Below are 20747 nucleotides of genomic sequence, written 5' to 3'. Positions count from 1 at the left end.
ACGGGATTCGCCGCTCGAAGGTGAGGTTGACAATTGGGTTGGAGAAGCTATATGTTGCGCTACACAACCCCTTGAATCCCTACCATTAGCTTCACTTTGGATAGTTTAGCAAGTGTGAAGCGTGAAAGCGAAGGAGTTCTATCAAAATGTTCTTTATAGAAATTCATGTTGCTCCCTCTATCGGATAATAGCTACGTCGTACTGCTCCTACACAAAACTGAATGTTGCGAAACACCAATGCTGACATCTTTTTTTATTTTTGACAACTGCGTCACTGTGAATTGCAAAATTTTTTTACTGGTCCAGCGCTTGATGGATATGTGTGTATTTTTTGTATAAAAACTAATTAAAAGTTGATATATATTCCGCACAATGGCAGCGCCAACACCCAATGTAACCGCTTACTTGCAAGCACAAAAGAAAACTACCAACAAAGAGCTTGCCTCCGAATGGACGACTATTGAAGATTTGTACAATGAGAAGTAAGAATTTGATAGAGAATCCGACTTAAATTATTTATAATGGGATGATTACAATCCTATATTCCTAGATTATGGAATGAGTTAACCATTTTGTTAACACGTTTTGTACGCCATGAAGCTCTGCAGGATGAAGATACGCTGCTGCAGTTGTATCAAAACTTCATATCATCATTTGAAATGAAGTGAGTACTTATTTATAGCCTTAACCGACGAGTGAGGTTAAGAGTTTCGGCATTTCATCGTATATATTTTCCCAAACTTAGAATAAATCCGTATGGACTAGTGCAGATACTGGAAGTAGTAGTTGAACATATATCAGATAAAAAAGAAGCCATCGAGTTTTTAGAAAAACTGAAGGAAAAAGTGAATATTTGCGATGAAGCTGTGTGGTACATCAGGGTAAATTAAAGATGGACTGCTTATTTTATTATTTTTAAACTCGTGGTATTAAAACATATTTCCTTGTTTTTATTTAGGTATTACAAGGTAATTTACACTTAACAAACCTTAACGATTTGGAAGCCACAAAGAAAATTATCGAAGAACTGCGTGATGTGCTTGAGGAAGCTGGAAATGTGACACCAGTTCATGGGAAATTCTATATGCTCGCTTCACAATACTATCGACGTGTCGGTAAACACAGCGATTACTACCGTTGTGGTTTGCAATTCCTTGGCTGTTCTCTGGATGATTATCCAAAAGGTCAGTGGGCGCAGCAAGCATTTTTTCTAGGATTAGCTGCTTTGTTGGGGGACGGCATTTACAATATTGGCGAATTGGTAATGAAAATAAAAAAAAATGTTCAGAAATTTTGGTAAAAAAAAATTATTTTATATAGCTTGCACATCCTATTTTGGAATCTCTAAAAGGTACTGATAACGAATGGCTTGTTGATTTATTGAAAGCCTTCAATACGGGAAACATACCAAAGTAAGACTGTTTGCCAGAGAGCTGTGTGGGCGGGTTTTGATAAACGTGGTTTTGATTTTTTCCCAGGTTTAACGAGATGTCAAAAATTTGGTCAAAAATACCCGACTTGGCAGCGCAAGAAGTTAAATTACGGCAAAAAATTTCACTACTATGTCTAATGGAAATGACGTTCCAACGTTCAGCTACACAACGTTCAATATCATTTGAAGAAATCGCCAGAGAGACAACATTGCCGATCAAAGAAGTGGAATTGTTGATAATGAAAGCACTAGCACAAGACTTAGTGCGTGGTGAAATAGATCAAGTTGCTGGTGTGGTAAATATGTCATGGGTATGTGGCGTTAGAAATATCTTGTTATATATTTAAAAAATCTTGTTATATATTCTGAAATCTTGAAAGTGGAACGTTTTTGAGAAAGTCTACGTAGCTTACGTTAAAATGTCATTCACATGCCAACAAACTTATTCCATGTAATGTCAAACAAATGGTATAGTCTACAGGGTTTTGATCGTTGAAATTATGAAGCCAGATGAGTGGGAGTCTCACGACTCTTGATGAATATTTCCGCGCCTTAAGCCATTGTTAGATTCGGCACTTTATAAAAGTCCTGAGCTGTGCTAGATTAATTCTTCTAGAAAAATAATCCACTTTTAGCGTTATGTTAGAATTATATAGTCATTTCCTGATCGCCAGTTTAGTAAAATTTTAAAGTTCGATCCAATGTTTATTTGTTTGTTTAACAGGTACAACCACGCGTATTGGGCCGTAAACAAATTGCTGGCATGGCCACTACATTAGATCATTGGATGGCATCCATAACATCAATGGAGAAACTAATGGAAACGCGTGCGGCTGAAATTTTAACTAATTAGTTATAAAATACTTATTGTGTATTTTTTCTATAATTATTTAGCTTACAAAATGAAAATAAAAAGCATAATATGCCAATACAGCACTGCTATCTACTGTGGCTTATGATGCAAGGGGATTCAAGGGGTTGTGTAGCGCAACATATAGCTTCTCCAACCCAATTGTCAACCTCACCTTCGAGCGGCGAATCCCGTTTCACTAACAGACGAGGCTCTGGCGACCCCAAGCTCCTCATGGAACTTGGGGGTGGGGAGGGAGGGATGGCCTGAAGGTTCAATGTGGCCATATAAATCGTTCCCGAGATGGTCGGGCCAGCACCTTAATGGTGCTGTGTTACCGGAGCGTATCGGATCTGTATCCGACAAAGGACCATCACATCGATAACACTCCCCAAAGCCTTCGGGGAGTAACCTAATCGCTACAACAACAACAACATGCAAATGTGAACTATAACAAAACGCATTTTAATGTTGTTTTTGTTGTAGCAATGCTTCGCCCCACCTAATATCTGCGACCGATCACAAATTGTCATCAATATCCTCTAACTGGAGTCCAAGGAAACTTGTGGTTTCATGGTTTCAACAGGGGTGGACCATAATGAAAGGGGCGTTAGAGGCGTTGGTTCCATTACAATTAAAGAGATGGTTGGTGTCATGTGGGGACACATTGCAAGTGGGGCATACATTTTGTTGTATGTCGGGGTTGATTCTGGATATGTAAGAGTTTAACCTGTTACAATATCCAGAACGAAGTTGAGCCAGAGTGACTCGCGTTTCCCTGGGGAGTATGCGTTCCTCTTCCGCAAGTTCTTTGTGTACTGGGTTCACCGGACAATTTCTGGCATAAAGGTCCGACGCCTGTTTGTGAAGTTCATCAAGGACCTGCTTGTGTTTTTTTGTTTCATTTCTGCATTTTAACTAAGACAACTTGTATCGATTTGTTTTGTTTTTGGTTTTATTTGGAATAAATTGTTTGTTGTATACTACATTTTGATAAGATCTTTATTATTCTCCAAACAATTATTACAATTATGTTAACAATATTTTTATATAATGTAGTTGTTTTCATTCTTATAATACGCGTGGAAGTCTTATATATTAAATAAATGGACAATTCACAAGAGTGTCTTATTCACATACAATTTTTTTTTTAATTTTTGGAATAGGAGGCCTTGTGAAATGCCTAAATATCTCGGATTTTTTTTGTATGCTCTTACAGCAGTTAATGTATACAATATTTTATGTTTATTGTAAATTAGTTCGCTTTATCACTGATTGTATTATGATGGTAAATTGATTTCAAGCCAGTTGAATTTAAAGCAAATTTTATACAAGCCGGAAGTGAATATTTGAGGAAAATTCTTATAACTCTTATATTATCACGATATATCCAATGATAGACGATGTTAGTAAAATGATACATGATTACATTGAAAGTCAACTTTGAATGTGTGTACATATAAATGTATTTCGTACAGATAGAATCAAAGAGGATAGAATACTTGATATTCAGAAACCAACATCACATACCATCGTGCCATCAGTGCGCGTTTAAAGAATTCACCACTTAAAATATGTTTTTTTCCTTACACGCGAACTAATTTCATTATTGATAGCAAGATAGCATGACCTGAATCTTATCTTCGTGCTTTAATTGAATAATGTTTATCAATTTTTTTGAGGTCTACATTCACTCATGTTTTCTTAGACGATCTACAAACTTATATTAATTGTGCGCCTATCATCAATCATCTACGTATATATCAAAAAAGCAACAATTTATTACAGCCAGCCTTGTTGTAATCTCTCAGAAGACCATTAAATTGTGTACCACGAGCATCACTTGCACTCGTGATTTCAAATCAAATATTCAAGCAACGTAGTTTGCGTTCTGGAATACGAGAAGTAAATTCGAATGTTGGAGGCCGTTTGATATCTTCATGTGAATCACGACGTATACGTTCTGGTGGCATGCCCATTACAGACCACAGAGGTATTTGACGTTGATGCAATTTCTCCAATACGAGGAACTCTAATTCGAATAAATGTGTATCGACCACTTCGGGCATTTCCTCCCGTATAAAATTTGCTAAACGCAATAAATACTCGACATTGTGTCCATTTGAGCCACTGCATTCGACAATGTTTTCAGCTATATTCTCATGCGTATCTTCGCCAAGCCAATGACAATTATCTGGAGTTGCAACATAAACCAACACAGGAACTGCTTCACCACTAAAGGGTGTATCATAGGAAGCCACACGCGGGAAGAATTTCGTTTCGAGTACAATGTAACCACCTGAAATGAAATAAAGAGGAAATTTAATTTAGTTTGAAAAGGATTGTATTGGAAAATCAGTTGTAATGAGGGGATAGAGAGATCGGAAAGGGTGGAACTCACCTAATGTGCATTCACGCTGTTTTAGATAATCCAATGCTTTGCTGCCGGTAATTTTATAAGCACAACCCCAGGTGATGCCCTGCAAAAGAAGGTTAAAATAATTTCTTAATTTAAAATAACTTACACATAATAAAATCTTTTACTTTTGTAGATATTATAAAATATGAACATATTGTAATCAATACTGTGACTTTCACGAACTAAAACTACAACTACATGAGTGTCCTTTATGAAACTTCCTATCGGTAACATCTACAATTAGGTTAGCCATTTTCACCACTTTTAAAGTTTTACGTTTTTTTTAGAGCTTCAAAATTTTTCTGCCCGCTTACAAAAAAATTTCAATTGTAAAGCAAAACAAATTAAACAATTCGCTTAATTTGTTTTTTTTTCCCAATTGAAATTTTTTCTAAGATAGCAAATGTTGAAGCTTGAGAAAAAACCCACAATGTTTCATTGGCTATTCTATTGTGAGGTAGTTGATTCAAAATTGAATTGTAGGATTTGTCAACTTATAAATACTTTAGAAATAGCTCAACCCAAATACCAATTACTTAAGCGGAATAGTACAGAAACTGAACGTCCTTAGCCTAGATTTCAGGCTTTTAGATTTTGCTGAACCATACGATTTTAGTACTCTCCGATGAGGCATAAGCCGAGCTCACCGAATTCATATACGGCAAAGAAACAAATCCCATCCTATCTGTTTGTAAGCTAACGAATTGAGGAGAATCCGGAACCACCTTGGACGGAACACGGCTGAAAAAATTTCAAGTACGACAAGCTAATAAAAAGAGTTTATTATATGTAAGTATGTATAATATACATATATATGTAAGTATATATATATACATTGTATATAACTATCAACATTTAACAAATCCATTTAGAATTGTATTTATATGCGCCTAGAAGTATGCAACACAAACTAAATATTATGCATCATTTCAAATAATTTCATTCACCCTGCAAACAGAACAAAATTCACAGATGCTTTTTCGTTACATACAAAGAATAAATACTGTTTAGCTGACCATTTATATAAGGTCGGCGCTAATTCGAGTCTTCCATGCTTGTTTCTCGGGGTCACATACGAGTTCCTAGTAACTCACAAAATTAACCCTGGGGAAAGTCCCCGGGCCTAGGATAGAAAGTATCAAGGTGTAAAACGGTTTACGAAGAAATATCGTAAACTTCGCCTATATTCCGGGGAAATCCGCCAAACGGTCATAAACGAAGAGAGAAAAAATCGAGTTTTAATACGTTTGGTGTCCACGGAAACGTGCCAGAGTGTTATTAGACATTGACAAGTTAAGAGGCAGACGTCACTCCCTATGGTGTGACGTTGCGTGTCTCTAACACGAAATGGGGCTTATCATGGGAAATTTGAATATGCGCCAAAAAAGATCTTATTTTTTGTTGTAATTGATTTTATTTATTTCAAGTTTGTTGGTACACGTGTCAGTCAGCGATTGGCGAAAATAGTAAATTTACAAATGTAGATTCAAAACAAATAAGCGGACGTGTAAAAATTGTGCGTCGTGTGGGCGTGAGAATACTGACGAAAGTTGATGAATGCAATTGCGTTAGATCGTGAAGGCTATAGAGGAAATATTAGAGCGAAAATATAAGGAAAACATAAATAACAGATAGAGACTTTCGTTATGGAAACGAGGATGAGTGTCTCCAGCCGACAAGAGTTGGCTTTTAAGTGACTGTTTTCAATTTCTGCATGTGGTTCTATTAAACCTACATAGTCAATAGTTGTTGTTGTTGTAGCAGTGCTTCGCCCCATCCAATAGGTGCGACCGATCACAAATTGTCATCAATGTCCTCTAACGGGAGTCCAAGAAAACTTGCTGTTTCAACAGGGGTGGACCATAATGAGAGGGGTGTTAATAGAGGCGTTGGTTCCACATTACAATTAAGGAGATGGTTGGTGTCATGTGGGGACACGTTACAACCAGGACATATGTTTTGTATGCCGGGGTTGATTCTGGATAGCTAAGAGTTTAACCTGTTACAGTATGTAGATCAAAGTCGAGTCACTCTAGCGTTTCCCTGGGGAGTGTGCATTCCTCTTCCGCAAGTTTTGGGTACTGTTCTTTGAGTACTGGATTCACCGGGCAATTCCTGGCATAAAGGTCCAACGCCTGTGTGTGGAGTTCACTGAGGACCTGCTTGTGGTTTTTGGCGCCATACGGCTGAGTTCTCAGGTGCCGTATTTCATCATAATGCTTATGGAGATGGCTCCTTAAGCCCCTGGTCGGTGTTGGCTCATCAATCAGATATCTGTTCGGATGCCCAGGTTTTATTCAACAGGAACTGTTTGATTAGCATCTCGTTCTCTCCCTGAGGGGAGTATTCTCGCCTCATTATGTAGATGGTGTTCTGGGGACATAAGAAGACAGCCCCTGGCGGTTCTGAGAGCAGTATTTTGTCAGGCCTGTAGCTTCTTCCAGTGTGTATGCCATAGGTTCGGTGACGATATTGGGGACGCGTAGCATGCAATCGGCTGGCCAATTGCTTTGTAAGTGGTAATTAGCGTTTCTTTGTCATTTCCCCAAGTACTGCCAGCAAGAGATTTGAGGATTTTATTACGGCTCTGGAAACATCACACCCAAGATTTTGGGGTGTAGGACAGTCGGTAGCGTAGTGCCATCGACGCGGATGTTCAAATGGTCAATAGTTCGATGGAGATTGATGGCCAATGATTAAAAAGTATATATACACGTGAAATGTCTACATCAGGGCATAGCCTGGAGTATACTTGGTCAGTAATGACATCGCCAATCTCCGTTGGCTTCGTTGATTTGTTACAGGAAAAAGTGATATTTTTATCTATTAAGGCCCACTTGTAGAACGGCACGTTAATTTTTTTTAGCTCAGATTTAACTTAAAAAAGTTGACAAAAACGTATGAGTTTAACCCCTAATGTCAGGTTAACTCTGAGTTTAAAGTTAACTTGCTATTCTAAAAGTGGGTCTAAGTTTTCACGCCTTTCATACCAGAAAGTAATCCAAAATTTGTTTACATAATCTTGGTGAAATGTTGTCAGCCAGTACTTTTTTTTTTAATTCAGGAGAGTCTTTAGTTGTTCCATGTGCAAATTTTAAGCCGAATTTCAAAAGCAACGAATATTGATAATGATTTTTTACCTGGGTCTCCTCAGGAGACAATAAAAACATCAAACAAAAATGTGTGTTTACATGAGTCCGAAATCGTACAGTTTTCGTGGTGACACTGATGAAGGTTCATCTTTAAAAAGTCTTCCAACAATACCACCAACTCTGTATCAAAGTCCAGATTATTTAAACGACTTCGATATCGGTACCCTGAATAATGACTTTTTGCGATCTGAAGAAGTCAACGAAATAATTCGTTGAGGTCATCAAAAGTGTCCTGTTATTTTATCACGTGATCGTCATGACGAGACATTTCCTACCTCGTTGTTAAACAGAATCTTGCCAAATGGAGAGAAAGTGGAGCGTGTCTGGTTAGTGTGGAGTGCCAGTAGCAATGCTTTTTATTGCCTACCATGTCGTCTATTAAGCACCAATACTTTAAATCGACCTAAAACTTGTTCTGCGGATATTCGAAATTCCAGGATCACATTAAATGTTATATTCCATGGCGATCTTTACAAAATATAATTCAAAAGGAGGCTACTATTGATACACTTATCAATGAACAGCTAATCACTGAAACTCAAAAGTGGAAAGAAATTCTTTATAGAACTTTGGACACTCTTTTTTTATTTTTATTTTTGGGTGAAAGAGGCCTAGCTTTCAAAGGCGAAAGTATATGTCTTGGTGAACGAAACGATGGAAATTTTTTGGGCATCTAAGATCTCATAAGCCAATATTATCCGATACTTAGAGATCATTTGGAGAAAGTTATGATTTCACAACAGCACATAAACGTTTACAAGTTCACTAACTTTCCCCAGACATTCAGAACGAGTTTATAGAATTCGTGCAAAGCACGCGAGGGAAACTATATTAGATCAAGGCAAGAAAGCCGAGTATTTTGCTATTATCGTTGATGCTATACCTGATGCTATTCACGTTGACTACGTTCATTTTGCGCTAACTCAAATTTTACAATTCAAGAACGGTTTTTGGCATTCGTGAATTGCCATACTCTAGGTAAACATGAAATCCCATTAAAAGATTGTCGTGCACAAGAGCACGATAACAGCGCCAATATGAAAGGAGCTTACAACGGACCACTACGTCACATTCTCGACAAAAACTCGAATGCTGATTACTCGCCTTGTGCAACCCACAGTCTCAATTGATGTGGTGCTGATGCTGCAGAATGTTGTGCGGTTGCAATTACTTTCTTAGGAGTTGTACAAAAATGTTTTACTATTTTCAGCAGCACTCCACAACGATGGGACATCCTCAAAAAAAATGTACCGAGCTCTCTTCATAGTCTTTCAGCCAAAAGCCAAATTTGACTGCACAAGCATACGGCGATGTTACCGGCATTCTCAAGTACATCGAAAGTATCTTGCTGCCCTCAATTTGGTTCAAAATACTGACTACCATTAATTAAAGAAACGTGGATCTCCAAGCTAGAGACGCCACCATAGATGTTGAGGTCCGACATCTAGATGCCTTTTTGGCTGATTTGAAGTTGATCAGGAACTAATGGGATACAATTTTAAACGAATGCAAAACAGCTGCTATTCAACTGAACATCTCGGCAAAGTTTCCGGACATTCGAAAGAGAAACCCCAAAAGACGTTCTGAAGATAATGGAAATGAGATGATTGCGGATGATCCAGAGTCTGATTTTAAAAACAATACATTCCTGGTGATCGTTGATTCGGTAATCACTGGCATTACTGAACGATTTTCAGCTATGAGAAGTTTGAACGAGACGTTTTCTTTTTTGTGGCAATTTGAAGACATGGATGAAACTACGGTTCGGGCGAGTGCAGCAAAATTTGTCGAAAAATACAAGTAGGACGTTTCTCAACGCTTAGAATGCGAAATAATTCACTTGAACCACATTTACGAAGCAAATTTTGATAAAGATCTGTCACCATCGGAATTGCTAAATGCTACTCTGTAGCTAGTGCAGAACGTTCATTCAGCGTCCTTTCAAGAATCAAAAACTTCATCTCAAGAGCGAGTTTCAGGAATTGCCACGCTTTGTGTTGAATCCGTTTTGGCAAGACAGTTAAATTTTGATATTATTATAAACAAGTAAGGAAGGCTAAGTTCGGGTGTAACCGAACATAACATACTCAGTTGAGAGCTATGGAGACAAAATAAGGAAAATCAATCTGGGGTAACCCTGGAATGTGGTTGTATAACATGTGTATCAAATGAAAGGTATTAAAGAGTATTTTAAGAGAGAGTAGGCCATAGTTCTATGGATGAACGCCATTTAGGGATATCGCCATAAAGGTAGACCAGGGCTGACTCTAGAATTTGTTTGTACGATATGGGTATCAAATGAAAGGTGTTACTGAGCATTTTAAGAGGGAGTGGGCCTTAGGTCTATCGGTGGACGCCTTTTCGAGATGTCCCCATTAAGGTGGACCAGGGGTGACTCTAGAATGTGTTTGTACGATATGGGTATCAAATGAAAGGTGGTAAGGAGTATTTTAAAAGGGAGTAATCCTTAGTTCTATAGGTGGACGTCTTTTCGAGATATCGCCATAAAGGTGGACCAAGGGTGACTCTAGAATGTTTGTACGATATGGGTATCAAACGAAAGGTGTTACTGAGCATTTTAAGAGGGAGTGGGCATTAGGTCTATAGGTGGACGCCCTTTCGAGATATCGCCATTAGGGTGGGCCAGGGGTGACTCTAGAATGTTTGTACGATATGGGTATCAAACGAAAGGTGTTACTGAGCATTTTAAGAGGGAGTGGGCATTAGGTCTATAGGTGGACGCCTTTTCGAGATATCGCCATTAGGGTGGGCCAGGGGTGACTCTAGAATGTGTTTGTACGATATGGGTATCAAATGAAAGGTGGTAAGGAGTATTTTAAAAGGGAGTAATCCTTAGTTCTATAGGTGGACGTCTTTTCGAGATATCGCCATAAAGGTGGACCAAGGGTGACTCTAGAATGTTTGTACGATATGGGTATCAAACGAAAGGTGTTACTGAGCATTTTAAGAGGGAGTGGGCATTAGGTCTATAGGTGGACGCCTTTTCGAGATATCGCCATTAGGGTGGGCCAGGGTGACTCTAGAATGTGTTTGTACGATATGGGTATCAAATGAAAGGTGGTAATGAGTATTTTAAAAGGGAGTAATCCTTAGTTCTATAGGTGGACGCCTTTTCGAGATATCCCCATAAAGCTGGACCAAGGGTGACTCTAGAATGTTTGTACGGTATGGGTATCAAACGAAAGGTGTTACTGAGCATTTTAAGAGGGAGTGGGCATTAGGTCTATAGGTGGACGCCTTTTCGAGATATCGCCATTAGGGTGGGCCAGGGTGACTCTAGAATGTGTTTGTACGATATGGGTACCAAATGAAAGGTGGTAATAAGTATTTTAAAAGGGAGTAATCCTTAGTTCTATAGGTGGACGCCTTTTCGAGATATCGCCATTAGGGTGGGCCAGGTGTGACTCTAGAATGTTTGTACGATATGGGTATCAAACGAAAGGTGTTACTGAGAATGTGTTTGTACGATATGGGTATCAAATGAAAGGTGGTAAGGAGTATTTTAAAAGGGAGTAATCCTTAGTTCTATAGGTGGACGTCTTTTCGAGATATCGCCATAAAGGTGGACCAAGGGTGACTCTAGAATGTTTGTACGATATGGGTATCAAACGAAAGGTGTTACTGAGCATTTTAAGAGGGAGTGGGCATTAGGTCTATAGGTGGACGCCTTTTCGAGATATCGCCATTAGGGTGGGCCAGGGTGACTCTAGAATGTGTTTGTACGATATGGGTATCAAATGAAAGGTGGTAATGAGTATTTTAAAAGGGAGTAATCCTTAGTTCTATAGGTGGACGCCTTTTCGAGATATCGCCATAAAGCTGGACCAAGGGTGACTCTAGAATGTTTGTACGGTATGGGTATCAAACGAAAGGTGTTACTGAGCATTTTAAGAGGGAGTGGGCATTAGGTCTATAGGTGGACGCCTTTTCGAGATATCGCCATTAGGGTGGGCCAGGGTGACTCTAGAATGTGTTTGTACGATATGGGTACCAAATGAAAGGTGGTAATGAGTATTTTAAAAGGGAGTAATCCTTAGTTCTATAGGTGGACGCCTTTTCGAGATATCGCCATTAGGGTGGGCCAGGTGTGACTCTAGAATGTTTGTACGATATGGGTATCAAACGAAAGGTGTTACTGAGCATTTTAAGAGGGAGTAGGCATTAGGTCTATAGGTGGACGCCTTTTCGAGATATCGCCATTAGGGTGGGACAGGGGTGACTCTAGAATGTTTGTACGATATGGGTATCAAACGAAAGGTGTTACTGAGCATTTTAAGAGGGAGTGGACATTAGGTCTATAGGTGGACGCCTTTTCGAGATATCGCCATTAGGGTGGGCCAGGGGTGACTCTAGAATGTTTGTACGATATGGGTATCAAACGAAAGGTGTTACTGAGCATTTTAAGAGGGAGTGGACATTAGGTCTATAGGTGGACGCCTTTTCGAGATATCGCCATTAGGGTGGGCCAGGGTGACTCTAGAATGTGTTTGTACGATATGGGTATCAAATGAAAGGTGGTAATGAGTATTTTAAAAGGGAGTAATCCTTAGTTCTATAGGTGGACGCCTTTTCGAAATATCGCCATTAGGGTGGGCCAGGTGTGACTCTAGAATGTTTGTACGATATGGGTATCAAACGAAAGCTGTTACTGAGCATTTTAAGAGGGAGTGGGCATTAGGTCTATAGGTGGACGCTTTTTCGAGATATCGCCATTAGGGTGGGCCAGGGGTGACTCTAGAATGTTTGTACGATATGGGTATCAAACGAAAGGTGTTACTGAGCATTTTAAGAGGGAGTGGACACTAGGTATATAGGTGGACGCTTTTTCGAGATATCGCCATTAGGGTGGGCCAGGGGTGACTCTAGAATGTTTGTACGATATGGGTATCAAACGAAAGGTGTTACTGAGCATTTTAAGAGGGAGTGGACATTAGGTCTATAGGTGGACGCCTTTTCGAGATATCGCCATTAGGGTGGGCCAGGGGTGACTCTAGAATGTTTGTACGATATGGGTATCAAACGAAAGGTGTTACTGAACATTTTAAGAGGGAGTGGACATTAGGTCTATAGGTGGACGCCTTTTCGAGATATCGCCATTAGGGTGGGCCAGGGTGACTCTAGAATGTGTTTGTACGATATGGGTATCAAATGAAAGGTGGTAATGAGTATTTTAAAAGGGAGTAATCCTTAGTTCTATAGGTGGACGCCTTTTCGAAATATCGCCATTAGGGTGGGCCAGGTGTGACTCTAGAATGTTTGTACGATATGGGTATCAAACGAAAGCTGTTACTGAGCATTTTAAGAGGGAGGGGGCATTAGGTCTATAGGTGGACGCCCTTTCGAGATATCGCCATTAGGGTGGGACAGGGGTGACTCTGGTATGTTTTTGTACGATATGGATATCAAATTAAAGGTATTAATGAGGGTTTTAAAAGCGAGTGGCCCTTAGATGTATATGTGAAGGCGTTCTCGCGATATCGACCAAAATGTGGACCAGGTGATCCAGAAAATCATCTGTCGGGTACTGCTAATTTATTTATATATGCAATACCACTAACAGTATTCCTGCCAAGATTCCAAGGGCTGTTGATTTCGCCTTGTAGAACTTTTTCATTTTCTTCTACTTAATATGGTAGGTGTCACACCCATTTTACAAAGGTTTTTCCAAAGTTATATTTTGCGTCAATAAACCAATCCAGTTACCATGTTTCATCCCTTTTTTCGTGTTTGGTATAGAATTATGGCATTTTTTTCATTTTTCGTAATTTTCGATATCGATAAAGTGGGCGTGGTTATGGTCAGATTTCGCCCATTTTTTATACCAAGAAAAAGTGAGCTCAGGTAAGTACGTGGGCTAAGTTTAGTAAAGATATATCGGATTTTGCTCAAGTTATTGTGTTAATGGCCGAGCGGAAGGACAGACGGTGGACTGTGTATAAAAACTGGGCGTGGCTTCCACCGATTTCGCCCATTTTCACAGAGAACAGTTACCGTCATAGAATCTATGCTCCTACCAAATTTGAGAAAGATTGGTAAATTTTTGTTCGACTTATGGCAATAAAAGTATTCTAGACAAACTAAATGAAAATGGGCGGAGCCACGCCCATTTTGAAATTTTCTTTTATTTTTGTATTTTGTTGCATCATATCATTACTGGAGTTGAATTTTGACTTAATTTACTTATATACAGTAAAGATATTAAATTTTTTGTTAAAATTTGAATTTTAAAAAATTTTTTTTTAAAAAGTGGGCGTGTTCTTCATCCAATTTTGCTAATTTTTATTTAGCACATATAGAGTAATAGTAGTAACGTTCCTGCTAAATTTCATCATGATATCTTCAACGACTGCCAAATTACAGCTTGCAAAACTTTTAAATTACCTTCTTGTAAAAGTGGGCGGTGCCACGCCCATTGTCCAAAATCTTACTAATTTTCTATTCTGCGTCATAAGCTCAACACATCTACCAAGTTTCGCCGCTTTATCTGTCTTTTGTAATGAGTTATCGCACTTTTTCGGTTTTTCGAAATTTTCGATATCGAAAAAGTGGGCGTGGTTATAGTCCGATATCGTTCATTTTAAATAGCGATCTGAGATGAGTGCTCAGGAACCTACATACCAAATTTCATCAAGATACCTCAAAATTTACTCAAGTTATCGTGTTGACGGGCGGACGGACGGACGGACGGACATGGCTCAATCAAATTTTTTTCGATCCTGATTATTTTGATATATGGAAGTCTATATCTATCCCGATTCCTTTATATATGTACAACCAACCGTTATCCAATCAAACTTAATATATTCTGTGAGCTCTGCTCAACTGAGTATAAAAATTTTGCAGCGAAAAAGCAAGAAAAGCGACTCTTTTATATCCGAACTTTCTATATTGAATAATTAAAATTTACAATCATCATTAAATTTATCAGAAATGTATTAAAATGTTACCAAATAACTAGAAAAGATTATTTGAAACAATATATGGCTGTTAAAAGAGAATCTTATTTCTACGTTACAATAAAATAGTATAAATAGTAAATATTCTGTGTAATCCATCAATAATGATTCGTCATTAATTCAAATTAGTCAAATGGATTAGTGGATTTTTTATAGGGGGCCCGTAAAATGTTTAGTCCCGGGCCCGGATTTTCTCTCTACGGTCCTGCGTATGTAGTTCATTAACGCTATGTTTTTGTTAATCTATGTCAAGCACTATACCTACACAAAAATACCCACCAACAAATCATGTAAGCGACGATAAGTGTTTAGCCCTACGGCACTACCTTCGTATAACGTCATAGACATAAAGCGGGAGTCATTGGTGCCGTATGTCGTATCGCTGTAGTCGTATCCCTAACGTAATCAGCTGTTTATCGTTACGACGGTCAACCAAAAACCAATTGTTTGGCTACGATACGGTTACGACCTTAGTGGCACCAATAATCGATTGCATTGATTCCCATAAGGTTGGTCGAATCAGCTGTTATAAGGTTACCGATACGGTTACCGATAAAGCACCAATGTCTGCAGCTTAAAAAGCTGGGGTGGTTTCCGTAATTTGATAATCAGCACTCGGCGGTTAGATACTTCAATTCAATATCGGGTGTTCGACGGGACCGTTTTGGTTTCCATGTCTGATAATCAGGGTTAGGATTTAACATTTTTACATTTTTAATAAAAAAGATGTCAAACGCGTAATCCTTGATTTCATATACAGATAGGACCAAGCAGACAAAATAGGCAAATGCCTTAAAATCCTAAAGCTGCAGACATTGGTGCGTTATCGGTAACCGTATCGGTAACCTTATAACAGCTGATTCGACCAACCTTATGGGAATCAATGTAATCGGTTATTGGTGAAATATCGTAACGCTAAGGTCGTAACCGTATCGTAGCCAACCAATTGGTTTTTGGTTTTTCGCCATATCCATAACCTAAAAATATTTGAGTTGGTGAATTTAATAACTTTTTGTAGATTTTATTCATTGTTTTGGATACGTTATGACTAGAAGACTTATTTTTTGTGGAATATGTTTGTAATTTTTTGCGTTTTCTTCATTTTTATGAAATTTTCACGATTTTTAGGTTAAGGCACCATTAATCGATAACAATGTATTGTATAGGGTTACGTTAGGGATACGACTACAGCGATACGACAAACGGCACCAATGACTCCGCTTTAACCCTGCTGATAATCCTTGAGTAATCACAAAAGCATAATAAAGTTCAACTTACGAATAGGCAATTCGATAGCTATTTTCGTATGGAACAGTTTTATGGAAAGCAGCAACAAATGGTCGTTGGATACACGTTCTTGTTCGATATCGAATTACGAAAAGCCACCCCTGTCCTAACTGACACCATGACCGTTTATTGGCAACTAAAGCAATTTCGGCCTAAATAAAACCAAACACAATGTTGTCTCACAAAGAGACTTGATCATTATACACATTTCTTGTATTATACATTTTACTAGAAGACCCGGCAGACGTTATCCTGCCCTAAATTTGGCCTATCTGCATACATTTTAATAGGCTTTTTCCGTCTGACTCTGCTCTCCCCCCTCTTCACTTTTTCCTAATCGTTTTATTCACTCCTCCCTCCGTCTTTTTCGCTTCATCTATCTCCATCTTCGTTTCATTCTATCTCTTTCTCAATCTCCTTCTCTCTTTTCTCTTCTCTCAATTCCTTCTCATTCTTCTGCATCCCTTATTGCCTGTCTCAAAGGGTGGTATGTATTTTATTCCAGCCCCAGTCCCAGTCCCACTCCGAGTCTCAGTTCCAGTCCCACTCCGAGTCTCAGTCCCAGTCCTAGTCCTAATCCCAGTCCCAATTCGTCTCTGGATAATATATTACTCTGTACTAAAGCACTCATCAACAGCTTTCATTTGATATCCATATTGTATAAACACTGTCTAGGCATTCACTGGCCCACGTTTTGGCCTATATCTCGAGACCCTAGTCACCCAGGGGTATGAAAATTACCCTATACTAAAGCACTCATCAACAGCTTTGATTTGTTATCCATATTCTATAAACACATTCTAAGGGTACTCGGGTCCACGTTTCGGCCTATATCTCGAGACCCTGTACGTCGATCGCAACCAAACCTATATAGTAACCACCGCGTGAGGCTTATGCAACTTGTGTGAAAGTTTGAACAAAATCGACCGACACATCTCTTTAAACACCGGTGACCAACTAAGACACATTTTAGCCCTTTTTTATATATATAGATTTTTATTTTTCACACTTTAATGTAATATTAAAATGATATGCAGATTTTCGTTGGTTTTGAAATTCGGCTTAAAAATTGCACATGGAACAACTAAAGACCCTCCTGAATTAAAAAAAAATGTCGTAGTACCTCTAAATAGCGGGCCCCCTCAGAATAAACAATAAACAAATAAAAAAATTGCAATAAAATAATATTGCGACTATAAACTGAGATATAACCTATCCTATATTTCAAGTTAGATCAAACTACATACGGGGTGCAAAACAAATTCAAAATCGGTTCAGTAGTTTAGGAGTCCATTGGACTCAATTGTGTGACACGTGTTTTTTATATATTAAGAAGAAGAAGATAAGCCACATATGTATAAGGAGCAATTTTGTTGGGTGTAGCAATGTACCGTATAATACACTCACCTCTTTGTCTTCAATAAGTGTTGCCACGCGCCCAGGCTGTGAAAGAGGATAAAAGAAAAAAAATGAAATAAAATTAATCACACGCTCATTATATTACTTACATATTTATGTTTATAGCGTAAGAATTTAAATATGCACACATAATAAGTATGTAATGTAAAAATTTGTAAATGTAAACAGTATACAGCTGCGACAGGAAAAATAGCAGCCTAATAAATTATAAAGTTTATAGCAATTTGCTGGTTTTTTCGTAAATTTTAAAAATAACCTCAAAACACTTAAATAAATTTCAGAAATTCTAAATGTCGAGTTTCTTAAAATTTTTATGAAAATTATAAAATATTAATATATAATTTTATAAAGTTTTATTTATCCAATGAAGCAAAACCTTTTTCTAAAAAAAATCGAGAAGTTTCTAAAATATCCATGAAAACACTTACTTACTTACTTAATTGGCGCTTAACCGTCTAAACGGTTATGGCCGTCCAACAAGGCGCGCCAGTCGCTCCTTCGCTCCGCCAACCGGCGCCAATTGGTCACACCAAGGGAGTATAAATCGTTTTACACCTGGTCCTTCCAACGGAGTGGGGGCCGCCCTCTACCTCTGCTTCCATAGGCGGGTTCCGATAGAAACACTTTCTTGGCCGGAGCATCATCTTTCATTCGCATAACATGGCCTAGCCAGCGCAGCCGCTGCGTTTTAATTCGCTGGACTATGTTGATGTCTGCGTATAGCTCGTACAGCTCATCATTAAATCTTCTGCGGTACTCGCCATCGCCAACGCGTAGAGGTCCATAAATCTTTCGAAGAACTTTTCTCTCCAACACTCCCAAATCCGCTTCATCTGCTGTTGTCATGGTCCATGCTTCTGCTCCTGCCCCATATAGCAGGAAGGGTACGATAAGTGACTTGTAGAGTATGATTTTCGTTCGCTGAGAGAGGACTTTACTTTTCAATTGCCTACCAAGTCCAAAGTAGCATTTATTGGCAATATTGATTCTTCGCTGGATTTCATTGCTGATGTTGTTGCTAGTGTTGATGCTGGTTCCCAAATAAACGAAGTCTTTTATTATTTCGAAATTATGGCTGCCAACAGTAGCGTGGTTGCCAAGGCGCGTATGCGCTGACTCTTTGCTGGATGACAGCAGGTACTTCGTTTTGTCCTCATTCACCATCAAACCCATCTTTACCGCTTCTTTTTCCAGTTTGGAGTAAGCAGAACTAACAGCGCGAGTGTTTAGGCCGATGATATCAATGTCATCAGCATTTGCCAGTAATTGCATGCTTTTATAGTATATTGTTCCAGTGCGGTTAAGTTCTGCAGCTAGTATAATTTTCTCCAGCATCAAATTAAAGAAATCGCACGATAGGGGGTCACCCTGTCTGAAACCTCGTTTAGTTTCGAACGGCTCGGAGAGGTCCTTTCCAATTCTGACTGAGCTGATGGTGTTGCTCAACGTCATTTTGCACAGCCCTATAAGTTTTGCGGGGAAACGAAATTCAGACATAGCGGCATATAGGCAGCTCCTTTTCGTGCTGTCGAAGGCGGCTTTAAAGTCGACGAAGAGGTTATATCAACATTCAGGTTGATATTTAAAAAAACTCTTTTATTTTCGGTTTGCAATATAAAATTTATTTTTATTTATTTTTGAGTTTAAATATTTTCCAACTAATTAGAATTTTCTTTTTTTGAAGTTATTCAAAAATTTTAAGTTTACACGAAAACTAAATTAAAAATTATTTTCAAAATTAAAGTAAAGAATACAAAGTAGTTAACACTATATTTACTCCCCCTCCACATAAATATATAGTGTTAAACTATATATTTAAATAAATTTATTCTATTTATTATTTATTATATTCACTTTTTTTTAGTTTTAAAGATAACTGATTAGAAAATTTTCATTTTGAAATAAGATTAAAAGTAATATAACATAAAAATAATTTACAAAATTAAAGTATATTTTACAAAGTAGATAACCCTACAGAGGTGATGTGTGTCGATTCTCTTTTCACGGGTTTTTCCAAGATTTGGCGCATTGTGAAAATCTGGTTGATGGTAGATTTACCAGGTCTGAAGCCGCACTGATAAGGTCCAATCAGCCGGTTCACGGTGGGCTTCAATCTTTCGCACAATACACTTGCAAGGACCTTATATGCGATATTAAGAAGGCTGATTCCACGATAGTTGATGCATTTTGCAGTATCCCCCTTCTTGTGGACTGGGCAAAGAACACTTAGATTCCAACCGTCGGGCATGCACTCGTCCGCCCATATTTTGCTAAGAAGCTGCTGCATGCGCCTTACCAACTCCTCGCCGCCGAACTTGAATAGCTCCGCAGGCAATCCATCAGCGCCCACGGCCTTGTTGTTTTTCAATCTGGTTATTGCTATTCTAACTTCGTCATAATTGGGCGGGGGGACATATATTCCATCATCATCGATTGCGGGATCGGGTTCTTCATCTCTGCGCGGTAAATTGCTGCTTCCATTTAGGAGAGCAGAGAAGTATTCCCTCCATAATCTAAGCACTCTCTGGACATCAGTTACAAGGTCGCCGTTTTCATTCCTACAGGAGTTTGCCCCGGTCTTAGAACCTTCCGTCTGTCGCCGTATTTTTTGGTAGAATTTTCGGGCGTTTTTCCTGGTGGCTAACAGCTCAAGCTCCTCGCTCCTCCTTTCTGCTTCTGCTTTTTTCTTCCTAAAAAGGCTTCTCGCTTCCCTTTTCAACTCACGATAGCGTTTACACACTCCTCTTGTCGCGCTCGCTTTTAACGTAGCCCTGTAGGCAGCGTCTTTTCTTTCGGTTGCAACGCGGCATTCTTCATCGTACCATTGTTTTTTCGTGGCTGCCGGTAACCAATTTTTTCCTCGGCGGCAGTACGAAGTGCTTTGGAGATATGCTCCCACTGCTCCTGTATTCCTTCAGGATGAGTTGTGCTCTCAGAGAGCAGGTGTGAGAGTCGAGTTGCGAAATCATTGGCAGTCTGTTGTGATTGAAGCTTTTCGACGTCTAGCTTTCCTTGTGTTTTTTGTTCCTTGGTTTTAGCCGCGTTGAGGCGGGCGCGTATTTTGGCTGCAACGAGATAATGGTCCGAGTCGATGTTAGGTCCTCGGTTCGTGCGCACATCTAAAACACTGGAGGCATGCCGTCCGTCTATCACAACGTGATCGATCTGATTGCGAGTATTTCGATCAGGAGACAGCCATGTAGCTTGATGT

At 38.9% G+C, this 20747-nt stretch overlaps 2 protein-coding genes across 6 annotated transcripts in view; one reads left to right on the top strand and one right to left on the bottom strand.

Annotated features, from left to right (window-relative positions):
• The first annotated feature begins 263 nt into the window (after positions 1 to 263).
• Positions 264 to 2363, top strand: Rpn9 (regulatory particle non-ATPase 9). Its single transcript, XM_067760965.1, has 7 exons — positions 264 to 482; positions 551 to 664; positions 746 to 881; positions 959 to 1261; positions 1321 to 1412; positions 1479 to 1743; positions 2157 to 2363. Exons 1-7 carry the CDS (start codon positions 373 to 375, stop codon positions 2283 to 2285), a joined length of 1149 nt encoding a protein of 382 aa, XP_067617066.1. The 5' UTR covers positions 264 to 372; the 3' UTR covers positions 2286 to 2363.
• Positions 2364 to 3229: 866 nt separating this feature from the next.
• LOC137237395 (glutathione-specific gamma-glutamylcyclotransferase 1) overlaps positions 3230 to 20747 on the bottom strand; it is a 112597-nt gene continuing 95079 nt past the window's right edge. For all 5 annotated transcript variants that reach the window (XM_067760967.1, XM_067760968.1, XM_067760966.1 and 2 more), the window contains 3 exons: positions 17525 to 17560; positions 4684 to 4762; positions 3230 to 4581 (listed from right to left, as the gene is read on the bottom strand). In XM_067760967.1, the coding sequence (XP_067617068.1) occupies positions 4145 to 4581; positions 4684 to 4762; positions 17525 to 17560 (552 nt within the window). In that variant the 3' untranslated portion in view covers positions 3230 to 4144. The remainder of the gene's footprint in view (positions 4582 to 4683; positions 4763 to 17524; positions 17561 to 20747) is intronic.

This window comes from Eurosta solidaginis, chromosome 1 (genome assembly GCF_040869045.1).
Source record: "Eurosta solidaginis isolate ZX-2024a chromosome 1, ASM4086904v1, whole genome shotgun sequence".
In the NCBI taxonomy this organism is placed as follows: Eukaryota; Metazoa; Arthropoda; class Insecta; order Diptera; family Tephritidae; genus Eurosta; species Eurosta solidaginis.
The sequence above is the reverse complement of the archived record's forward strand: the minus strand, read 5'-3'. Positions and strand labels throughout refer to the sequence as shown.